The sequence below is a fragment of the Mastomys coucha genome, unplaced genomic scaffold, assembly GCF_008632895.1.
Source record: "Mastomys coucha isolate ucsf_1 unplaced genomic scaffold, UCSF_Mcou_1 pScaffold22, whole genome shotgun sequence".
Classification (NCBI taxonomy): Eukaryota; Metazoa; Chordata; class Mammalia; order Rodentia; family Muridae; genus Mastomys; species Mastomys coucha.
In genome coordinates, this window is record NW_022196905.1 from 114,033,284 (window position 1) to 114,055,745 (window position 22,462).

General features: G+C 53.1%; 2 protein-coding genes across 3 annotated transcripts; one reads left to right on the forward strand and one right to left on the reverse strand.

Annotated features, from left to right (window-relative positions):
• Positions 1-25: 25 nt before the first annotated feature.
• On the forward strand, positions 26-14,278 carry Ddx54 (DEAD-box helicase 54). 2 transcript variants are annotated; one of them, XM_031337677.1, is made up of 20 exons: positions 26-262; positions 3,530-3,659; positions 4,740-4,810; positions 5,204-5,392; positions 5,485-5,534; positions 6,211-6,252; positions 6,344-6,439; positions 6,834-6,955; positions 7,051-7,112; positions 7,202-7,333; positions 8,173-8,383; positions 9,685-9,819; positions 10,102-10,326; positions 10,409-10,482; positions 11,278-11,475; positions 12,440-12,582; positions 12,664-12,777; positions 13,126-13,230; positions 13,510-13,625; positions 13,735-14,278. In XM_031337677.1, exons 1-20 carry the CDS (start codon positions 98-100, stop codon positions 13,965-13,967), a joined length of 2,613 nt encoding a protein of 870 aa, XP_031193537.1. In that variant the 5' UTR covers positions 26-97; the 3' UTR covers positions 13,968-14,278. The 2 variants fall into 2 exon arrangements, with proteins under 2 accessions (XP_031193537.1, XP_031193536.1); XM_031337676.1 differs by having other exon boundaries at positions 27-262; positions 10,096-10,326.
• Positions 14,227-21,355, reverse strand: Cfap73 (cilia and flagella associated protein 73). Its single transcript, XM_031337678.1, has 7 exons — positions 21,237-21,355; positions 19,138-19,243; positions 18,267-18,371; positions 17,826-18,020; positions 16,563-16,784; positions 16,213-16,371; positions 14,227-15,021 (listed from the first exon to the last, which is right to left on the reverse strand). The coding sequence occupies exons 1-7, from the start codon at positions 21,290-21,292 to the stop codon at positions 14,944-14,946; spliced, it is 921 nt and encodes a 306-aa protein (XP_031193538.1). The 5' UTR covers positions 21,293-21,355; the 3' UTR covers positions 14,227-14,943.
• Positions 21,356-22,462: the final 1,107 nt, after the last annotated feature.

Consider the following 22,462-nt stretch of genomic DNA (forward strand, 5'->3'; position numbering starts at 1 on the left):
ATCCTGACGCCACTCTTGCGTCCCACAGGCCCCGCCCCCGCGCAGTCTAAGCGTCCCGCAGGCCCCGCCCTCTTCCGGGTCCGAGTGCCCGGCCCGCATGGCTGCCGGCAAACGCGTGGAGCCCGAGTCGCGTCCCGCCATGGCGCCGTGGAAGAAGAAGAGACTGCGGAAACGCCGAACTGGGGCTTCCCAGGGCCGCGACAGCGATTCGGAGGACGGCGAGTTCGAGATCCAGGCGGAGGATGATGCCCGGGCGCGGAAGGTAATAGCGCGGGGTCGCTGGTCGGGCTCTCGGCCTGCGCCCTTCCGCTTGTCCGTCTCACTAATCGCGGGCCCTCATTGGGTCCCTTCGCGTAGGAGGCGGGGTCAGGTTTAAGCAGCCAATAGAAAGTGCAAGTGCAGAAGGTCTGCCTGAGTGTAGGGCGGTCTTAAATGATAAAACTAAAGGAGAGGCCGGACCACTCTACTGAGAAGCCGGTTTTAAACTAAACTAGTATTTATTGGACTTTTGTCGAGCTTTAGCTGTGTAAGGCTCACCATCACTGTCAGAGAGGACAGCAAGATTGAAACTGGGGATGGTCTGGTTCCAATTGTAAACAACTGGGGGAGATAGGTGTGAGCACCAAGTGGAGCAGAAAAACCTACCGTTCATGACCCCCATCGTCTTGTGCATAGCGGGTATATCTAGTTCTCCATTTCTTCTTCCCAGCTCAGTCAACTGCACTCATTAGGTGGTCAGTAAATGTGCAGAAACTCCTAGAGGCAATGAGAACGCAGGCGTTCGTTGGCAAATACAAGAAGGCTGCTCATGTGGTTCTGACCAAGGGTTTTGCTGAGGCCCAGCCCGCCACAGGCTGTAAGTAAGACATAAGCTGCTCAACGTTTTTACAAGTCAAAACCCAGCCTTGGGCTCTGAATGTAGCTTAGTTTACCAACTAAGTCCTTGCGTGGCATGTGCAAAGCACTGGGTTTGAACGGCATCACCACATAAAAACTGGTATTGTGTCACACACCTGTAATCTTAGCTCCCAGGGTAGGAGTGGTGGAGGTAGGAAGATCAGGAGTTCAAGGCCACCCTTGGCTCTGTAGTGAGCTGGTAAGAGCTCTACCATCAGTTTTGAATATTTGGCTGTACAAAAAACGAAGGCTCCTCCAACCCGGGAAACAAATGCTTATTAAAGGTTTGTCACAAACCTGATGTAAATATGACTGGGAGCAGTCAAATCCACACTATACCATTGAGCTGGCTTACCCTCCACCAAAAACAAATAAAAATGCAAAAGCAAAAAACCAATATCTTTGTGTAGTGAAATGAAACCAGAATATTGCATGGGGTGTGGAGTCTGTTGACTTAGGGTTAGTGGGGGCAGCCTTTCTCACTCTCCCCCACACACACCTTTAGTTTGGACAGGGTTAGATACCAAACCCAGGGCCCTGTCTGTGCTAGACATGGCTGTGTCTTTCAGGTAATCTTGGCCTAAATATCTTCAAACGTGGGAATGCTTAAACTCGTAACAAAAACTAATGAGCAAAGCTAGACATTCCTCAGGAAAATTATTGGCCAAATGTTAAATTTTTTGGTATTTATTTATTTACTTGTTATGTTTTGATTTGAGACAGGGTCTTGCTGTGTAGCCCAGGCTGGTCTTGAACTCACAGAGATCCTCCTGCCTTTGCCTCCCAACTGCCATAGCCCGTCATATTAAAGTGTCAGGCAGGGTCTTGGATAGCCCTAAGTAGCCTTGGACTCATGAGGAGACAGGGGTGGGTTTAATCTCTTGATCCTCCTGTTTCCCTGGTGCTGGGATGACAGATGTGTACCACCACATTCTTTTCTAAGGCCCAGCACCTCTCTCCGAAGTTTTAGAATCTAAAATGTACCCGATGAATGTCATCAAAAGGAGTCCAGCAGAGGAACTGGCTCTAGGGCTACCCACTGGCCATTTCAGCTCTCAGAAGGTGGAGGCAAGAGGGTTGGGGGTTCAGAGGGCCAGCCTGGGCACAGGAAACTCTGCCTGGAAGAGACCAGAAACGAGACAGAAAAGTTACACAAAGACATATAAAACATTTTAAAGCCAGAAAATAGATTCAAATGACAGAGGTGGCCCATCCTCTTGTGGTCTCCTTGGGTACTGCACGCACATGGTGCCCATAATCTATACAGACATCTATCTATACATCTATACATTTAAAAAGCTGGACATGGTGACAAGCATCTGCAACCCCAACTTCCCTAGGGGAGATGGGAAGTGGCGACAGGAGAGTTGCTGAGAAGCTCACAGGCCAGCTACCCAGGAGTGCACCAACGGCAGAAATGAGAGGCCACACTTCACCAGGGTGGAGAGAGAGAGCTGCTTCTTGAGAGTTGGCCATGGGGCCTCCATGGACATGTGCATGCACACTGCAGTAATGATATATTTTTAAAGGACAGCATGGGAGCACTCTATTGAAATGGTCTGTGTCTGTGTTGTCCTGTGTAGTAGCCACCAAACAGAGCATCTTAAATACTGTGTGGCTTGCACCACCAAATCCCTGGTATTTAGTTACAGAATCTGGGTTCATCTCATTTTTATAGCTACATGATAGTAGGCTTAGAGTCTCACACAGATGAAATAATGAAATCATTTCAATATGAACATGAGAAAGGAATAGAAATAAGCCAGGTCTAATGGTATGGGTCTGTGATTCCAGCTGCGTAAGAGACTGAGGGGAGGATCACAAGTTCAAGGCCAGCCTGGGATACATGGGGAATTCAAGGCTAAGCTGACAACTTATCGAGACCTTGTCTAAAATATAAAGAGTGAGAAGAGGGCTAGGGATGTAGTTCAGTGGTGGAGTGTTGCCTCATGTGTAGGGGCTTGACTTCCGTCCTTGATACCACCAGAACAACAGAAACATTTGGTGGATGAGGGAAGGAGTCTTAACCTGTGCCATAAAGTGAGATAAAAATTCTTGCTGGGCGGTGGTGGCACGCGCCTTTAATCCCAGCACTTGGGAGGCAGAGGCAGGTAGATTTCTGAGTTCAAGGCCAGCCTGGCCTACAAAGTGAGTTCCAGGACAGCCAGGGCTACACAGAATGAGATTCAAGTTTAGTGGCGCATGCCTTTGACAGTAGCAGAGGCAGGCGGGGCTCTGAGTTTGAGACCAGCCTGAGCTGCATAGTGAGTTCTAGGACAGCTGGTACCATGGCCATTCCATAGGCATATCCCAGGATGTGCTAACACAAACACACAGGCACGCGCACGTGCACGTACACACACCTAAGTCCTCAGCATTTGGCTCTCCTGGCCAAGCCTTGATCTTTACACACCCGACACCCTGAGCTTAGTCTCCAGGAGGGTGCGCTCGGTACTGCTGGCAAGGGACGGAGCCCAGCTGGCAAGCCCCAGAGCCTCTCCGTAGAACTAACCTGCACCTCTGCCCCAGCCTGGTCCACGGAAAGCTTATTAGACTTGCCCAGCTTCCAGGCCTCCCACCCTGTGGTCAGTCAGAGCTGGAGTGAAGCCATCTCTCTGTTCCTCCCCCACAGCTGGGCCCTGGCAGAGCCTTGCCCTCATTTCCTACCTCAGAGTGTGTATCAGATGTGGAGCCTGACACCCGGGAGATGGTGCGAGCCCAGAACAAGAAAAAGAAGAAGTCTGGAGGCTTCCAGTCTATGGGTGGGTAAACAGGCTGGGTAGCTGGGGCCATGGGGTACCCGGAGTGGGTATCGCTGTGCTCTCTCTGCTTAGCCACTGATATCTACCTTAGGCCTGGCAGTGTGGGAGGTGCCAAGTAGCCTGAGGCAGTAGTCTTCCAAGGCAGGCCTCGAAAGGGGCCACCCCTGCAGGCGCAGGAGGTGGCAGAGGCTTCCATGTTGGATAAGTGGACAGCTGTGGAGAGATGGCCACAGGATGATGGAGTGGTGTCAGGACATTTGTGTGGGAAGTGCAGCTCAAGTATTCTGCTCTTGACAGAGCAGTAACTGCCAGGGCAAAGACAGAGGCACCCACCAAATTACTTTTAACAGTAATACAAAGGAGCTAGGCATAGTAGTGCATGCCAAGACTACATAATAAAACACTGTCTCACAACAAAACAAAATATACCTGCAGTCCATGGGACAGACAGGTTATCTACAATATGTAAAGAGTTCTTACAAATCAATAAGAAAAGGATGGGAGAATGGTCGTGAAGAAACTTGAGTAGCTGACTCACAGAAGTGATTTAAAGGGCTGTTTAGATCAAGAGCACAGTGCTGACTCTTGATAATGAGGGGATCAAGCAGAGACAGGCATGGGGCCATGGCAAAGATGAAAGATTGACCAGACAATAGGTAAAACTGCTTACTGGTCTTTGGGCCTTCTGTTGGCACCCAGCTCCTCGGCCCAAGTCTGTTTGATCCCGAAGGGTCACTCTCCTACCCACACTGATCCCATTTCCCAACACCCATCCCTATCACACCTGTCAGAGTGGCCCAAGCCTGTGATCCCAGCATCCAGGCAGAGGCAGAGACCACAGTTTCAAGGCCAGGGTCGGGTACATAGCAAGGCCTTTTCTTAGACTGAAAAATTGACATGAGCGATTCCAGCAGAGGTCAGACGGGGTGTCCCTGCCTTGGTTCAGTGTCTTCTGCTCCTTTAGCATTCCATTTTCTGCTTTTTGTTTTTCTCTCTGTGTCAGTGGACAGCATAGTCCTTTGTCCTGTAATGCCTGGTGGCTGCTGTGGCCCCAGCTCCTGACCACTCATGTCTCTTCAGGCTTGAGCTACCCTGTGTTCAAGGGGATCATGAAAAAGGGCTACAAGGTGCCAACGCCCATCCAGAGGAAGGTAAGGAGTTGAAGGCCATAATCTGGCCATATGCAGCTTTGCTGACCCACATGTCACCTTTCCTGTCATCTTCTGTGGCTGAAGCTCCACACTGCTTAGCCATTTCATGGGGGAGAAGGTTGGGCCCAGCACAGTTGGGGTTTGACTGTGGCTTTCTGCCTTTTGTCATGCTAGCCTGCCTAGGCAGCACACAAGCACCCCAAGGTCACCCAGCACAACAGCTGCCTGTGATCAAGGTGGAGTCAAGGTGGAGACCCAACTTGGGAGGCAGAATCTCCTAGCACAGGAGTTGGGGATGCTTATTCCTGGAGGTGTGCTGATAGGCCTATGGCTCACCCATGCCCAGCCATGCTGGGACCAGAGCTGATGGTGCTTCTGTTGTATGTCTGACAGACCATCCCTGTGATCTTGGATGGCAAGGATGTGGTGGCCATGGCCCGGACAGGCAGTGGCAAGACAGCCTGCTTCCTCCTCCCGATGTTTGAGCGACTGAAGGCACGCAGTGCACAGACTGGGGCCCGGGCCCTCATCCTCTCACCCACCCGGGAGCTGGCCCTACAGACCATGAAGTTCACTAAAGAGGTGTGCATAGCTGGGCCTGGTGGATGCCATGAGGAGGCTGAGGCAGCTGGCCCTCACCTGCCTTTGATCTCTCGGTCTCCCTGTCTCCACAGCTAGGCAAGTTCACCGGCCTCAAGACTGCCTTGATCCTGGGTGGAGACAAGTAAGGACTCCTTACTCTGTGTCCCAGCTTCCCTATGCAGGCACACCCCTGTGTCTCGAAGGTTCCCTTTGTGGGCCTGAGTTGCTAGTCAGTAACAACAGCTTCTCTGTGTGTTCAGACAAGCTGGGCAGGGGGGTCACGTGGTGGAAGCTGGGACGGGGGCAGAGGGACCTGTCAGCTTGCAGTGTTGGATCAGGGAGTTTGGTGAGACTGGTTGTATAGGATATGTCATCCTCTGGGTGCTTAGGCTGTGGTTTGTCCACCCTGCTCCCCTGTTCTAGCTTCTACTAAGGGGTGTAGTCTGTGATTGTCAGAAAGCCTAGGCTCCCCAGGCTACATGGAGCCAGGATCCCCACTTCTACCGCTGCACTAGGGGTGATGCATAGAAGGGAGGAACAGTCCCTGAGCCGTAGGGGAATTAGGGTCTAGGTGAAGCTGGTCGTTCCAGGCTGTAGGCGGCGCTGTGGGCTGGCAGCACTTTGCTGGAGAGGAGGCCAGTCTGTAAGGTTCTCCCTGATTTCTCAGTGGGGGCAGTGCCTTGGCCAGGCATCTCACAGTAAGCATTTCTCATTTCCACAGTCTGTATTCCATGGTGAGGTGTGGGGAGGCTTGGCTGGGGGTTAGGGAAGGACAGACTCAAAAGCTGTGCTCTCAGGCTGCCCTTGCTCTCCCCTAGAATGGAAGACCAGTTTGCAGCCCTGCACGAGAACCCTGACATGTGAGTTTGTTGATGGGAGGTAATGCTCTGGGGTCCCTTTCCAGAGGGTGGCCCTGGGCCTGGGGTGACCTGGCCTATGTATTCCTTCCAGAATCATCGCCACCCCTGGGCGGCTGGTGCATGTGGCTGTGGAGATGAACTTAAAGCTTCAGAGTGTGGAGTATGTGGTTTTTGATGAAGCAGACAGGTGAGGCCACAGGTATACCTGCCCAGCAACTGTGAAGGCTGTCCCCAGGGCCCAGGAAGCAAAGAGAAGGGAGGCCACAGGAGAATAGGGCACTCTGCCCAGGGAGACGTGAATGCATGTGTGAGTAGTCCCATCCCTGGGGCATCTGTGCTAGTCGTTGTAAGTTTATGACTTAGTACTGAAAAGAATGTTACATTCCATACTGGCTGTGAGCAGTAGAGAGTGCTCGCTGAGGATGCGTAAAGCTGAGTTCATTCCCCTACAGTGGAGAAACAGACACACAGATTAACAGTACCGATCGGTGGCCAGGTTTCTGGAGTGAGGGTAGCCAGGGTTCCATGCTCTTTAGGGTAGAAACCTACCATTGACCCTCCCTGCCCACCATTCCCTGCAGGCTCTTTGAAATGGGCTTTGCAGAACAGCTACAGGAGATCATAGGCCGCCTCCCTGGGGGCCAACAGACGGTGCTGTTCTCAGCCACGCTGCCCAAACTGCTGGTGGAATTTGCACGGGCAGGTGAGTCAGTGGGGCGTGGTGCTAGACTCAGGGTGGAGGCTGGGGTCTGGAGTCTGCCCCTTTGTGACCCCTGCAATCTCCCCCGCACCCCCCAGGCCTCACAGAGCCTGTGCTCATCCGCCTGGACGTAGATGCCAAGCTCAACGAACAGCTCAAGGTGAGGTATTGGCGCCTCACTCAGGCCAGTGGCCAGGTGGAGTCTGCCAGCCCATAGCTGGGAGCCCACATGCATCCCTCTCCCCGCAGACCTCCTTCCTCCTTGTGCGTGAGGACACCAAGGCTGCTGTGCTGCTCTACCTGCTGCAGAATGTCACTCGGCCCCAGGACCAGACTGTGGTGTTTGTAGCCACAAAGCACCATGCGGAGTACCTCACCGAGGTGAGTCAGGGCTCTAGGGATGGAGAAACCCCATGGGTTCTCAAACCAGCTTCATTCGGCGCCCAGAGTTGCACTTTCATGGACGGCCACCAGAGGGTGGCAGCAGAGCGCCCATGAGCCTGGGTGGGGCTTTTTCCTCACACTGACACCAGAAGACACTGGTGAAGTGTCAGTACCATTCGTGAGGGTGCAGCCTCTGTCAGCACACCCAAGTTGGTTTTGGCCTGTCTGGCTTTCTGTCCAGATCATCTGCAGCAACTCCCAGTGGGCCTGGACTTTTGGGGGTAAATTTCCAGTCTGTGATGTGCCTACATCTAGGCATGATGCCAGCATCATCTTGGCCTTTTCTGTACATTCACACTTGTGTGACCTACAGCTAGATACAAGTCTGGGGAGTCCCAGCAGCCCGGAAGGCTGGGGGAGGGGCTGCCTAACCACTGTCTCACCTCAGTAGGCACACCTGGGCACTGGTGCCTGAGCCTCATTTACCCAACATGTTAAGGGGGCCTTCCTCCCCTGAGTGTCTGAGACTAAAATAGTAACGTGGAGAGTGCAGTTGATGCTCTCACGGGGTTCCTATGTTTCACACTCGCTCCTCAATGGTGCATTAACCACTTAGTCCTATGAGGCACAGAGAGACTGAGTAGTTTGCCCATGGTCACACAGGATCCAGCAGCCTTGCAGAACTGGGAGACGGTAGCTGCTTTGATGCTGATGCAGGGAGCAGTCAGGCCAGCCAGCAGTGCTGTGGTTCAGACCTACAGGGCCCTAGCCTAGGCCCAGCCTCCAGCCCTTGCCCCTACAAGCTTCCCCATCCTCACCACCTTCACTCTGAACAGTTGCTGACCGGCCAGGGTGTGAGCTGTGCCCACATCTACAGTGCCTTGGACCAGACGGCCCGCAAGATCAACTTGGCAAAGTTCACACATAACAAATGTTCCACCCTCATCGTGACTGACCTGGCCGCCCGGGGCCTGGACATCCCACTGCTGGACAACGTCATCAACTACAGCTTCCCTGCCAAGGGCAAGCTCTTCCTGCACCGAGTGGGTGAGGAGCCTTGCTGCACTGTGGCCTTAGGGAGGGGCAGCTGGGAATCTGGAGAAACTGAGGCCTTAAGTAATGCCTATCGGGTGGATCCTGACAGGTAGCCCTTAGCTTCCAGAACTTCCTTTCTCTTGGTGTTGCTCATGCTGTGCAAACTGCCGTATAGCAAGCTGTGTGTTGTCCATGAATGCAGATAGGTGCACATATGGGAGAGAAGCTGGGCTCGGGGATTCTTCAACTTGTTCTCCGTGTGGCTGAGTGTGGCTGGATTCATGCACACATCTGTCAGAAGAGCAGAGGCAGCCACTGGGTCTGTCCTGATACTTCACCGTAAGGCTCACTGGAGACCCTGACCATGTCTCCTGCTATGAGGCCCAGGTCCCGACCTTGCTGATGGCTGCCTGCTGTTTCTGAGTCTCCAGCTCTCGGGACAGCTGGCTCCCCGTTTGGGGCATTTCCAGAGCTACTAGGGGAATTCCTCAGGTGCCACATGACAGACCACTCCCACTGAAACCTGCAAATGAGGGAAGACAAGGGAGAAAGCTGGCCATCGTAGGGCATGTCTGTGGTCATAGCACTTAGGATGCTGAACCAGGAGTTCAAGGCCAGCCAAGGCTATATAGACCCTGTCACAAACAATAAGCCTAGCTGAAATGTGTGATACCTGCATTTCAGTCCACACTCTGCTGGAACCCTGTTGGGCTGTTTCTCTCAGCTGCTGCTGTTCAAGTCTTTGTAGCATTCACACGGGTTCATTTGCTGTGGCTTCCTCCTTCATGGGTGGTGCATGTTTTAGTAAAGGGCTCAGACTGTTTTTACGTGACGCACTATGCCATCTTTGTTTCATTCTATACAGTGCTAAGTGGAAAGTTCCATTGGGAATATGTAAATGAGTGGGCCTGGCTGTGTGCCAGTAAAACCTTATCTTTCAAACAAGTGGTGGGCCAGGTGGAGCGCCCCCTGTCCTCAGCTCTGTAATTCCCTGATGGTCATTGTCTTGTTGACCAGTCAGTCCTCCGGATACCTGATACCTTTCAGAGGTTCTAGGCCAAACCTTTTTTTGTGAGAATTTACAGTCTTAATTAATCTTGGGGAAAAGTATTCCCAATGTGGCAGTGCCCAGGACTTTGAATCCCAGTCATGAGGGGTACTTGCCCTGCTTTTTGATCACTCTACCAACTTGTGCCCACCTCTGACCACCTACCCTGTAGGTGGGGACAGCAGTTCAGGAAAGGCCCTGACCTAACTCTAGCTCTCAGGGTCTCTTGGCTGAAACTCAACCCCTCTCCCCACCCACTCCGCAGGCCGTGTGGCCCGAGCAGGCCGGAGTGGCACAGCCTATTCCTTGGTGGCCCCAGATGAGGTCCCCTACCTGCTTGACCTACACCTGTTCCTGGGCCGCTCTGTCACCCTAGCCCGGCCTCATGAGGAGCCTTCAGGTGAGTTGGGGCTCAGGTCCCCGTGGAGGTCATGAGCAACAGGGGTGCAGTGGTCTGGCTTCAGGAGATGGCTGCTGGGTCTGACCATAGGACCTGGGAGGCAGCCACAGGCATCTGTGTGATGGCCTTGGGTGCTGGGGTTACTCTTGGGCTATTGTTGCCTGAGTAGGGATCTGGTCGAGCCTACCACTCTAGTCTGTAGCTGTTGTCCTGGAGTCCGTAGGCCATGAGGGATAGGTTGTGGGCCGACTCTTCAGTGTACCCTGTTGCTGGCAGGTGCAGTTGGCAGGGACGGAGTACTGGGTCGGGTGCCCCAGAGTATAGTGGATGATGAGGACAGCAGCCTGCAGACAGCCATAGAGGCGTCCCTGGACCTTCAGGGCCTTCACCGCGTGGCCAACAATGCTCAGCAGCAGTACGTGCGCTCACGGCCAGCGCCCTCACCTGAGTCCATCAAGAGAGTCAAGGAACTGGACCTGGCAGAGCTGGGCTTGCACCCACTCTTCAGTGAGATTGGGCAGGGTGGAGGAGGTGAGGGTGGACTGGCCCTTCCAAACCTAGCCTGGTCTTACACACTTCCTGCCCACAGGCTCATGCTTTGAGGAGGGAGAGCTCCAGCGCCTGAGGCTGGTGGACAGCATCAAGAACTATCGCACACGCACAGTGAGTGGACCCGGGGCCACTCGGGGTGTGGAGGACTCCTTGTGAACTCACAGCTTCTTCATGTGCCACACTAGTCCTGTTGGCCACTCATAGGTCCCTTCCCCCTTGTTCTGGAACATTCCTGTGACCCACAGCAGGTCACCACTCAAAGATGGATTGAATCAGCTGGGCAGTGGTGGCGCACGCCTTTAATCCCAGCACTTGGGAGGCAGAGGCAGGCGGATTTCTGAGTTCGAGGCCAGCCTGGTCTACAGAGTGAGTTCCAGGACAGCCAGGGCTATACAGAGAAACCCTATCTTGGAAAAAAAAAGAAAAAAAAAAAAAGATGGAGGATTGAATCCCCTTAGGGGATATGGAGTGTTTGTGGAGTGTCCTCTACCTTTCAGAGGCCTGGAGAGCCTTCCATCCCCAGCCTTGACTCTCCCTTACCCGTTCGTCCCTCCTGAGCAGCCATGGGCAGGCACGTGTAATGAGGTTCGGGTCCAGAGGCAAGGAGAGCCTAACCAGGTGGCCAGTGGTAAAAACAGAGTGACTTGGATAAACTAGAAACCACTGGTTCAAAGCCCAGTGCCCTCAGGATGAGGTCTGGCTTCTAGCTTTTTCTAGCTGTGTGGCCTTAGGCAAGACACCCACTTTCTCTGGCCCTTTCTCTAATTGTCCATGACTGATATCTAGGATACCACAGTGTCCTATATATCTATCTTCACCATAGTGAAGACTTGAGTAGGCATACAGCTGGCTCAGGGTAGGGCTGGGAGTCGGTGGGTACTTAATAAACGTGGTATCCTTTTACAGACCATCTTTGAGATCAATGCATCAAGCAAGGACCCAAGCAGCCAGATGATGCGTGCCAAGCGGCAGAGGGACCGAAAAGCTATTGCCAGTTTCCAGCAGGGGCGACAGGAAAGGCATGAAGGCCCAGCTGACCCAGTCCCCCAGAAGGAGCTGCCTCAGAAGGAAGAGGAAGAGGAGGACATGGTGGAGACTGTAGAGGTACGGGCTGCAGGGGCAGCCAGTCCTGGGGGGACACACAACTAGATCCCAGAAGCCCACGGGACAGCCAATGGTGCAGCCCCATCTCCCCGTACTGTCTGTGGAAGTGGGGCACCATCTCAGCTTATAGTCTGCAGGAGTGGGGTGTGGAGGCGAAGGCAGGAGGTACTGTCTTAGATAACTAAAGAGCTTTCTCAGCAGTTAAGCAGTTAAGGGCCTGTGCTCCACCAGGGGTCCTGGCGTACACCTTTGATACCAGCACTTGGGCAGCACAGACTTGTGCATCTCTGTTAAGTTCAGGACCAGCCTGCAATCAGCAAGTCTCCATGCCGAGACCCTATCTCAAAATCAACCAAAGGTTTCTGCTGTCACAGGGGATTGGCGTTCAGTTCCAAGTATCACATTATATGCTCACAACTGCCTGTATCTCTGGTTCCAGGGATCCAGCACCCCTGTGTAGGTACACACACACACATACACACACACACACTCACACACACCACCTGAAAATAAAAAGAAAAAGAGACAGAGCCTCTTTTCCAGATGTTGTGGTCTGGGCTGTGGCTAAGTGGCTTGGCCTGAGGTCCTGTGGGAGAGATGCCCCAGCAGATGGGGCTGGAGGATGATATTGCACCCATATGGCAGTGGCCCTCCTACACCTGCACTCCATCTCTGTCTCAGTGAGGCAGGGAGAGCCATAGTCTGAAGGCCCAGCCACAAGGCCCTGGGTGTATCCTATCTGTACAGATGGAGCCTGCACCAGGTGTAGTCGGGACTGGGGCATGGTGGCATATTGTCAGCATCAGCCCGCCCCTCCTGCCTGTACTGCAGGGGTCGATGTGCATGCAGGTGAGGACACAGGGAGAGAGAGGTCTTCTGGCAGAGGAAAGGGGAAGACCTGGCCCCTTGGTTCTGGTGGGGCTCCTCAAGGCCACAAGGGTGACATTGGGCCTCTGCCTGCCAGGGTGTCTTCACAGAGGTTGTGGGCCAGAAACGGCCAAGGCCAGGACCCAACCAAGGAGCCAAGAGGCGGAGGAAGGAGGCCCATCAGCGAGACCAGGAGTTTTATGTCCCCTACCGGCCCAAGGATTTCGACAGTGAGCGGGGGTGAGTGTGAGCTTAGGGCTCAGCATGGGGTGGACAGAGGCTCTGGGCCCCATTAATCAAATCATCTATGTGACCCTGCAGGCTGAGTGTCAGTGGGACTGGAGGGGCCTTTGAGCAGCAGGTGGCTGGTGCAGTCCTTGACCTGATGGGGGATGAAGCACAGAACATGAGCCGGGGTCGGCAGCAGCTCAAGTGGTGAGTGGTCAGTCCCTGTGCCACCAGGCATGGCTACTCCTTCCCTGCTCCATACCCGTGTTTGGTAGCTGGCCTTTCCTGGCAGGCCTCTTACCTGCTATGCTCACAAGAACTCTAATGCAGCTCCCCCAACACACACAGGGCTCGAAACCCAAGTCTCAACCCCCATGCTCCTTTTGAGACTTGGGCTGTCCAGGGAAAATGAAGAGGTGGTTGAGGAACTGAGTGTTCGTGTTCGTTGTAGACCTGGTGTGGCTGGCTGGTTTCCTTTAATCCTCTACTGACTACAGTTGACCCGTAAGTGAGGGAACCGGTTCCTCAAAGTAGAACCTCCCATCTCCCTTTCAGGGACCGGAAGAAGAAGCGGTTTGTGGGCCAGTCAGGCCAAGAGGATAAGAAAAAGATCAAGACGGAGAGTGGCCGGTTTATCAGCAGCTCTTACAAGCGCGACCTGTATCCTGAGAGGCTGGGCTGTGGAGGGGCAGGGCCAGGCGGCTTTCCCTAGTTCTCCTATAGGAGGGGCCAGATCTGGGGGCGGGGCCGGGCGGTCCTCCGCTTCTCCTATAAGAGGAGCTGCACCTGAAGGCGGGGCCGGGTGTCCTGCTGCTACCTCTATAGGAGGGGCTGCACCTGGGATGGGGTTTGGCCCGAGTGGCTTCCTCAGCATCCCCATAATAAGGGGCCTTTCCCCAACTTGGGTGTTACTTGTTAATTCCTTAACAAGGCTTTCAGCTACCAGAAGTGGAAGCAAAAGCAGAAAATTGATGATCGGGACTCCGAGGAAGAAGGGCCATCCAACCAGCGAGGTCCTGGCCCCCGCAGAGGTGGAAAGCGAGGTCGTAGTCAAGGTGGGCAGGGCAGGTGGTATGGTGTGAACAGGGAGAAAACCAGGCGCTGTGAGGTGCCGGGATGGACGTAGGTCAAAGGCTGAGCTCCCCCAAATCCTTGTGTTGACAGGTGCATCCCAGCCCCGACCGTCCAGTGTACCCACAGGCCGCATGCACTCAGAACTCAAGACCAAGGAACAGATCCTTAAGCAGCGCCGTCAAGCGCAGAAGCAGCGCTTCCTGCAGCGAGGGGGCCTGAAGCAGCTTTCAGCACGCAACCGCCGCCGAGCCCAGGAGCTGCGCCAGGGCGCCTTTGGCCGGGGTGCTCCCTCTAAGAAGGGCAAGATGAGGAAAAGGATGTAAGGAGCCAGATTCACCCCTGGGGCTTCTTGGTAGCCTGGGTGTGGACATCAGGGACGTATTTCCATGCGCTGTTGGCAGATCCTGTCACAGGAGCTGCTCTATGAGGCTCTGTGGCCACAGAAAGTAACAGCTGCTTTTGACTGGGATATTGGATGAACTCTTAAAGGATGCATAGGAGTCTAGCTATCAACGCAGGCAGCAAGTCAGCTGCTTCTGTCTCCGTGCATTCAGGTTTCAGTGATCAAGACCATGTGAATGCCTTTGACCCAGTATTGAGTTTTAATGTAATAAACTTCACTGCCTCTAGTAGACCAGGAGTGTAGCTTCCTTAGGATGTCTTAGCTGTTGTCGAGGCTGAAAGTCGGTGGCCATGCCTGTGTTCCTGGCCACTGAGATGAGGAAAATGAGATTGGATGCAGGCACCCCAGGCAGCTCTGGATCGCAGCAGATTGGAGGAGAGCTGTGGTGGCATTGCCCTTCTGCACGTGGAAGAGAGAGCCAGCCTGCGCCATCCCTCTGCTAGTGGCTTTCCCTCCCTCTTGCTTGAGGTTCTGGGGGGGGGGGGTGTCAAGCATCCTTCAGCGGCTGGATCCTAGTGCAGGCCACACACACACTGGAGACTACCGTGTTGGGCCCGAAGAGCAGATGGTATACCTGCTACTCAGATCCACTGTACATAGCAAGCACCCATCTTGGAGTGCACTAGCCCCATCTGAGCTTGTCCAATGCCCCCAGCCAGCTGGGAGAGGCCTGTCTCCAGCCTGTTGTGGATAGAGTGACCAGCCCAGCTGTCAACCCATTGTCTACTTAACTGAGTTCATACTGAATGTCCTGTGGAAGGCTCATAGTGGCGTGAGTCGTCATCACTCCGTCTTGCCCAGGAGAAAGGATATTCAGAGAGCGGTGTGTTGAGCCTGCACACCAAGAAATGTGGGACTTGGTCCCTCAGGTCCCTTTCACTGTTCACCTGGCTGGATTAGGAGACAGTAGCTGTGGACTTCGCCTTGGCATAGTTGGCCAGTGTGGCTGAGGCGCTCATGATAAACAGCTTCACCTGGGGGCAGGGATGACATGGCCAGATTATATCCTCTCCCCACCCCCACAAAGGGAGACCCAGGGCAGGGATGGACCTGGAAACCCCACTGGAGAGGCGCTGATAGTGTGGAGTCCAGCCTCTGAAAAGTTTCCATTGTTGTTTATTGGTAAAGTACAACTCAAATTTGGCCTCTAACACAGATCTTTTTTTTGTTGTTTGTTTTAAGACAGGGTCTCTATACAGTCCTGGCTGTCCTGGCAGTCACTCTGTAACCCAGGCTAGTCTCAAACTCAGAGTTCCACCTTGTTCTGCCTCCTGAATGCTGGGGTTAAAGGGGTGTGCTGCCTTGCCCAGCCACTGAATGAATCTTAACCAGATACTTGGCAGCTTTCCAGCTGGCTCCCTGCCAGCCTGGTGTCCCACCCACATCAGGTCATGTCTCCCTTGGATCGGGCTTAGTTTGTTGGCTTGTAACCTCATCGACATAGCATCTTTTATTTTGTGCTAATTGCTCACATGTGGGAACTTAACAGACACCTATAGCCCCACCTCCAGGAATTGGAGGCAAGCGCATACGTAGCAGCCTCTGGGAGCCTTTTTATGTCCATCTCCTGGGTAAACATTGAGTCCACAACACAAAGAAGGAGAAAGCAGAATAGCCATCCCTTGCCATGGCAGCGACAGTGAGGATGGTGACAGGTCTCTGCCTCTGGCCAGCCTGACAGCAATCCTTAGCCTTGAGAGGGGGCAGCACCCTCCTGAATCTTCCTCATAGGAGCAGAGGGACATAGAAGAGGGACTAACTCAGCTAGTCAGACACAGGGCACAGCACCCCAGTAATCCCAACACTCAGGAGAGGGAGGGGCTCGGAATCATCAGTGACATAGCCAGTCTTGGGTAAGCCTGGGCTACATGAGACCCTGCCAAAGACTGCCTGGCTCACATGACCCTGAGACTCTTGAATTTGGCATGTGTTATCCCAAGGACCAGGGAACTCAGGAGTGAACAATGGCCTCCATGAATCTAACCAACATTGCATGGAACACACTGATCCACTTGCCGTCCTGGTGGGTAAGGTCCTGGCAGCTGAGTGTGGTTTTCTGGCCGCATAGTAGGGCACTACCTGTAAGGGCCCCTAAGCTCTAGGTGTCCCAACAGTTGACTTTCCCAAAAGGAGTGTTGAGCAGTAAGTGATGCAGAACACCTCACCTCCTCCAGCTGTCCCTCCATGTCCTCCACGTCCAGGGTACTCCTCCCACCCTGTTTCAGACGGACAAGCTGGTACAAGTTGAGCACAGCCATCCTCACGCGTCCCAGGAGCAGCGCCTTTTCCGATGCTGACTTCTGAATTTCAGTCCACTTGTATTCCTGTGGAACGCATGCGCAGATCGCCACTGAATGAGGACCTGGCTCTAGGGTCGGAAGGACCCTGTGTCTGCCTAACAGGTGCACCCAGGTGCTCTGTGGAATGGTGACAAGCACTGTCTCTGGTGCCCAGTGAAGTGTTTGCCTCAACCCCATCTGGCCAGCACAAAGGTTGGGTCCCCGGGGACTCTTACCCTCTGCTGTGTGAGCTCACGGGCTGCCTCCAACTGCATGCACAGTTTCGTACGTTGCTGGCTCAGACGCAACTTCTCATCCTGCTTCGCTTTCTGCAGACTAAGCAGCTGTGCTCGGGTTTCCTCCATCTCCACCTGTCGTTTTTGCTCCACCAGCTTCAGGGCTGCCTGTGTGTCTACCAGGCTCTCAAAGCGTGCCACCAGGTCAGAAATCTCCTGAAACTGAGAAGGGGGATTCACATGGCCTGCAATCCTCCTCCTCTGCCCACCTGGCTTGCCAACACACTCTGGGGGCATCCTCAGTCCAGGTGTGCTATGGGACATCTCAAGCCCTGAAATGGAAAATAATTTGAGCTGGGTAGTGGTGGCGCACACCTTTAATCCCAACACTTGGAGGGCAGAGGCAGGCAGATTTCTGAGTTCGTGGCCAGCGTGATCTACAGAGTGAGTTCAAGGACAGCCAGAACTACACAGAGAAACCCTGCGGGGGGTAGGGGGATGATTTTGAACCCTGTTCATCCCCTTCCCGCCTCCATGATCATGCCTCGGTAACTAAACTGGCTAGGCGCCACAACTTGTTATTGACACCACTTCATTATTGACTGGAAGAACTTTGTGGCTGATGCCTGGAATACCAGCACTTGGGAGGCTGAGGCAGGAGAGTTGCCTCAAGCTCAAGGCCAGCCTCGACTACAGATCAAGTACCTGGTTAGCTTGGGCTACAGAATGGGACTCTGTCTCAATACCTCCCACCCCCAACCCCAGTGGAGCTGAGCATGTGGCAGCACAATCCTAAAGTAGTCAAATAATTGAAGTAGGGGTGTGGTAATAGACGCCTTTAATTCCAGCACTCGGGAGGCAGAGGATCTCTGAGTTCAAGGCCAGCCAATGCTACACAGAGAAAACTGTTTCCGGAAAACAAAACAACCAAAACTAAAACCAAACCAAACCAACACACACACACACACACACACACACACACACACACACACACGCACGCACGCACGCACGCACGCACGCACGCACGCACGCACACCTGGTTAACATTGTGATCCTGAGTGCTAATGAACTTTCTGCGGCTTTTTTTGACATGTAAAATGGGGTCGACAATAACAGGATCCATTTGACCGGATTTAGGGGATGCCTGGAAAACAAAGCATGTTCCTAGTATTCAGTGAGCGCTCAGTGAGTGCTTTCTCTTGCACACAGTCAGAGTTCGACTAGAGCGGAAACAGCGGTTCCCAGGCCCTCAGCCCTGCTCACCACTGGCTGCTTCTCCAGCACGCGCTCCAGCACGCGTGCGCAGGGCTGCAGGAGCCGCACTTTCCGCTGCAGCCGCGTGCGTTGCACCCGCAGCTCCTTTAGCTGTGCTCGCAGCCGCCGCAGCTCTGCGTCCAGGTTGCGCATTTTGTACCGCTCCACTATGGCTTTCCGCGCTGCACGCCGAGTCTCAGCTTCCTGGGAAGGAGGGTAGCGATCGGGGAAGCCTCAGAAGTCTAGGGCGTCCACCAAACTACAACATTTGTACTCTAAGCTACCCGAGCTGGGATTCGAGGTCTTTGTGCCTCAGATCTAACATCCTGATCTACACCGCCCCGCACCCCCTTCCCCGTGTCTTCACCCACATGGCTTTCCTAGTGGGAGCTACTCTAGAATGGCAAGCAGGAGCCCCTGCAACCTGCCTCCGGCCCAGCCTCCACTGACCTTCCGGAATTTGTCAAAGGAGATGACAGACCCCTTTAGCGCCTGCCCTTTCTGCTCCAGCTCTGTCCAGCGCTGGTTCAAGGACTCAATCCTGCTGCGGAATTCCTTGGAGTGGGATGCAATTAGAGGTGTGTGTCTGTTCACCTAATACTCCCAGCTGCAGTTGCTCCCCTGCTCACACCCAACCATTTCCTGTACCCCCTCTGAATGCTACTGTACCCGTCTACTCCTCCCTCTTCCTCTAGATACTCCATGTTCCAGCTACCTGACTCCCTTAGCCCTTAGCTTTTTTTTTTTTTTTTTTTTTTTTTTTTAAGTATTTTTATGTTTTAAATTGTGTGTATTTCTGGGAGGGATGTGTGCATGTGATTGTAGTGTCCTTAGAGGCCAGAAGAGGGCGCTGGATTCCCCCCTGAAGTTCCCCCGCTGTTGGGAGCCACCTCATATGGGTGCAGGAACTTGAACTGGAATCCAAACTGTAAGAGCCAGTGCTGTTAGCTCCTGAGCCATCTCTCCAGCCCCGTGACTCTCTGAGCTTTGTCCTTGAACGTGGTCTTCCTCCAGGAAGCCTTGCCTGTCCATTCCATTGGTGAGTAGAGGTACCCCCCCCAGAGTCTGACAGGCCTTGCCCAGTGCCTTTCTGCCCAGCAACTTCCACCCTGGCACCTAGGATCCTTTCCAGACTGTAAAACCCTGGAGTTCAATGGCCAGTAGGTGCTCAATGCACACACGCACGTTTGTACCAAGTGTTCTCACAGCAACTTCCTTTGACAGATAAGGGGATCAGAGCTCACCCTAGACTGTATAACCCACACTGGGCACCACCAGTGTGTGTCTGAGGAACCCTTACATTTTAGCAACTGAGGCTCACCTTCTTCTGGGCCTGCAGACCTCGGTCTGCAGCTGCTAGCTCTTCCTTCTTCTCCAATATAAACTGCAAGGTGGAAGTGTCATCCCCAGTCTGCTCCAGTGGCTTCCTGGAGGGACCCAAAGGGGAGGAGTTAACGAGAAGAGGGGGTAGACTCCCTGAGGGTGCCTGAGGTGGCCCACTCACTATCTACAGGGTCAGTTTGCTTTTGTTTTAAAAGGTCTCATGTAGGCCAGGCTAGCCTTGAACTCCAGATCCTAAAGCCTCTGCCTCTTGAGTGTTAGGATGACAGGCACAGGGCTGGCACTCTTGAGGGTTGTTAGGATGACAGGCACAGGGCTGGCACTCTTGGATTTTTAATTTGTTCACAAGTTTGCTGTGTTCTTGTTCTGTCCAGGCAATGTCCTTGTCACAGAGGGTACAACCATCAAGTAGACAGACAGAAGCCTGTGTTCCTGGGAGCTATACTATCCTGAGGACCATGGACAGCTAAAATGGACACCAATAGAAGCCCCACCTGGTCACAGTGAGCTCTGGGATATAAGAGTCAGTAGATGGTCTGGAGACATGGCTCAGCAGGTAAGAGCACTGGCTGCTCTTCCAGAGGTCCTGAGTTCAAATCCCAGCAACCACATGGTGGCTCACAACCATTGTAAAGGGATCTGATGCTATCTTCTGGTGTGTCTGGAGACAGCAACAGTATACCCACATACATGAAGCAAATAAATCTTAAAAAAATAATAATAAAGAATGCTTGTGGGGGCTGAAGAGATGGCTCAGCGGTCAAAAGCACCAACTGCTCTTCTAGGGTCCTGAGTTCAATTCCCATGGTGGCTCACAACCATCAGATCTGATGCCCTCTTCTGGTTCTGGTGTGTCTGAAGACAGCTGCCATGTACTCATATAATATATATATATATATATATATATATATATATATATATATATAGTCAGTAGACCAGAGGCAATTTTCAACATGGAGTCAGAAAGTCTCTCTGATTGAAAGACGCCATTGTACTGACAACTTTAGGGGACAGAGTCCAGGTCAATGGAATGGCTAAGAAACCCACAGACTCCCAGCGAAGTATCCAAGTGTGTTGAAGGAGTCTTTAAAGGAGAAAGACTGGTAGGGTCTGAAAAGAATCCAGAGTGAAGGAGTCTTAAAGGAGAATGCAAATGGTTGAAACTAAAATCAGAGACGACCAGGGTCAGACTGTGGCAGGCCACGGGGAAAGAAAACGTTGGTCATGACCCTGGCTGAGAAACATGGGCAGGTTCTGAGTGGAGGAGAAAACCCTTGTGTCTGCCGTGAGGAGCTGGGGACAGTGAGTGCTCAGTGGTGGGAGCTTAGGATGCTCAGGAAAGAATGTCCTTCTGATCCAGGTAAACATGTGGGGAGCGGGGAGGTGAGGATATATCCATCCTGGGTACAGCCTGACAGCAGAGCCAACAGAGCAGGGCAGGATGAGAGGGGAGTGAAGGTGACCTCAGCAGCTGGGAAGGATGTCACTCTGAGGGATGTCTGTAGAATGACCAGGTGAGATGGTTTGGACGGGTTCCTGCTCTGACCACACAAAGCGGGAGCATTTCTCTCTGGGGAGTGGTCCAAGAGAGGCTGGCTGCGGGAGCCCTGCTCTCCCAGGGGTGGGGGATGGGAGGGAGTCAAAGAGAGTCTGACATCTCATTCAACAGGGCTTACCGAGCTCCTCATCAGAAGGGTCGACCCACCCCCAGCTACCCACTCCGCCCCAACTTGACAGACACGGGGTCTGCAGGCAATGCATTACAGAGCTGACATCCTTAAAATGCAGCTTCTCCGCTGATCAGCAACTCACAGGGAAATATTCATCTCTGTGAGATACTGGCCAAGGCTGGAGGCAGGAGCATGCCAGTCATCGCAGAAGCTTAGAGGCTGGGCTTCTAGCCAGCTCACTGAGACCTTGGAGGGGAGACCTAGCCAAGTTACGTATTCTCTTAGGGCTTTTGCACCCCACCCCCAAGCTGCCCAAAGGAATGGGGGTGCAGGGACCCTACAAGAAGGGATGGGCTCTCTGCTTGCTCTCCTTCCATCTTTCCCATTCAGCCCCTCTTGGACCACTCACAGAAGCACTTTCTCTCCGAAGACCAGCCGGAAATACTCCTCCCAGGCCACTGCCATTATCGCACAGGTGTCTCCAGCCACCTTAGCACAAGCTGAGGGATTGCCCTGTCTGGAACTCTCAGAAGCCCAAGGCTGAGCAAGCCACGGTTGCCTGGGCAGCCAGCAGTACACATTCTGTTGCCAGGCAGCAGCCTAGGACACACTCCTGACAGGGACAGACAGCAACCAGGAATCGGGAAGCTATCCTTTAATCTAAATTTGGAGGCAGTGCACAGGACATGGATCCTGAGTCAATATTTTCTTTTCCAGGGGTGGGGAGCTGTGTCTAGCCAAGCCACTTCTCAGCGGGGTACAGTTTGGTATCACCATGTAACAGTTTGCTCCCTTCCTCCACACGGGAGAGTAATAAGACCTGGATCGGGTCTCAGGACAGCTCTCTCCCATCATTGGGAGACAGAGGCTGGTGAATCTTTATGAGTTCCAGCACAGCTGAGGCTACACAAAAAAAGCCCTATCTTGGAACAACAACAACAACAACAAATGTATTACATTTATTTAGTGCATATGTGTATGTGTGTGCATCTGCATATATATATATGTGTGTGTATATGTATACTGTGCCCCACAAAGAGTAATTATTGAGTGCCTACTGTTTGCCCAGCCCTATGTGCTGTCAGTCATTCTGAGGAAAACGGCTGAAGAGGAGCTCTATTCCTTTGAGCTCCTTGCCCATGCAGGTGATGGGGCTATCCTGACCATGTCTCAGGGAGCCTCAGCCTGGTTTGGAAAAAGTGCTGCTCTGAAGAAGTACCCTGGGAAGGCCAGGTGATTTGTACTTGACGGGTCAAGAAGGGCGAGGCTGTCCCAGTTTGAGTAATTACTGTGGGTCAGACAGGATGTCCTCCATTGAATAGTACAGCATTTAATCCAAGGCTCCGGTACTAGGGGAAAGGACTCAGCAACAAATGTCCCCAGCTTATCCAACTGCATGCAGCAGGTAGTAACTGGCCATCTGCTTCCAACTGTTCCAATCCTTCCCTCCCCTTCTTCTCCCTTTGCAACGTAGCCAAGGCCAGCCTTTAACTCCAAGTGATTCTCCTGCGTTCATTTCCTGTCATTTTCCCCTTCAAAAGAATATATTTCTTTTGTTTTCCTTTAATTATTATTATTATTATTTTTAGTTGCTGAACACAGTGGTTCACACCTTTAATTCCAGAACTTGGGAGA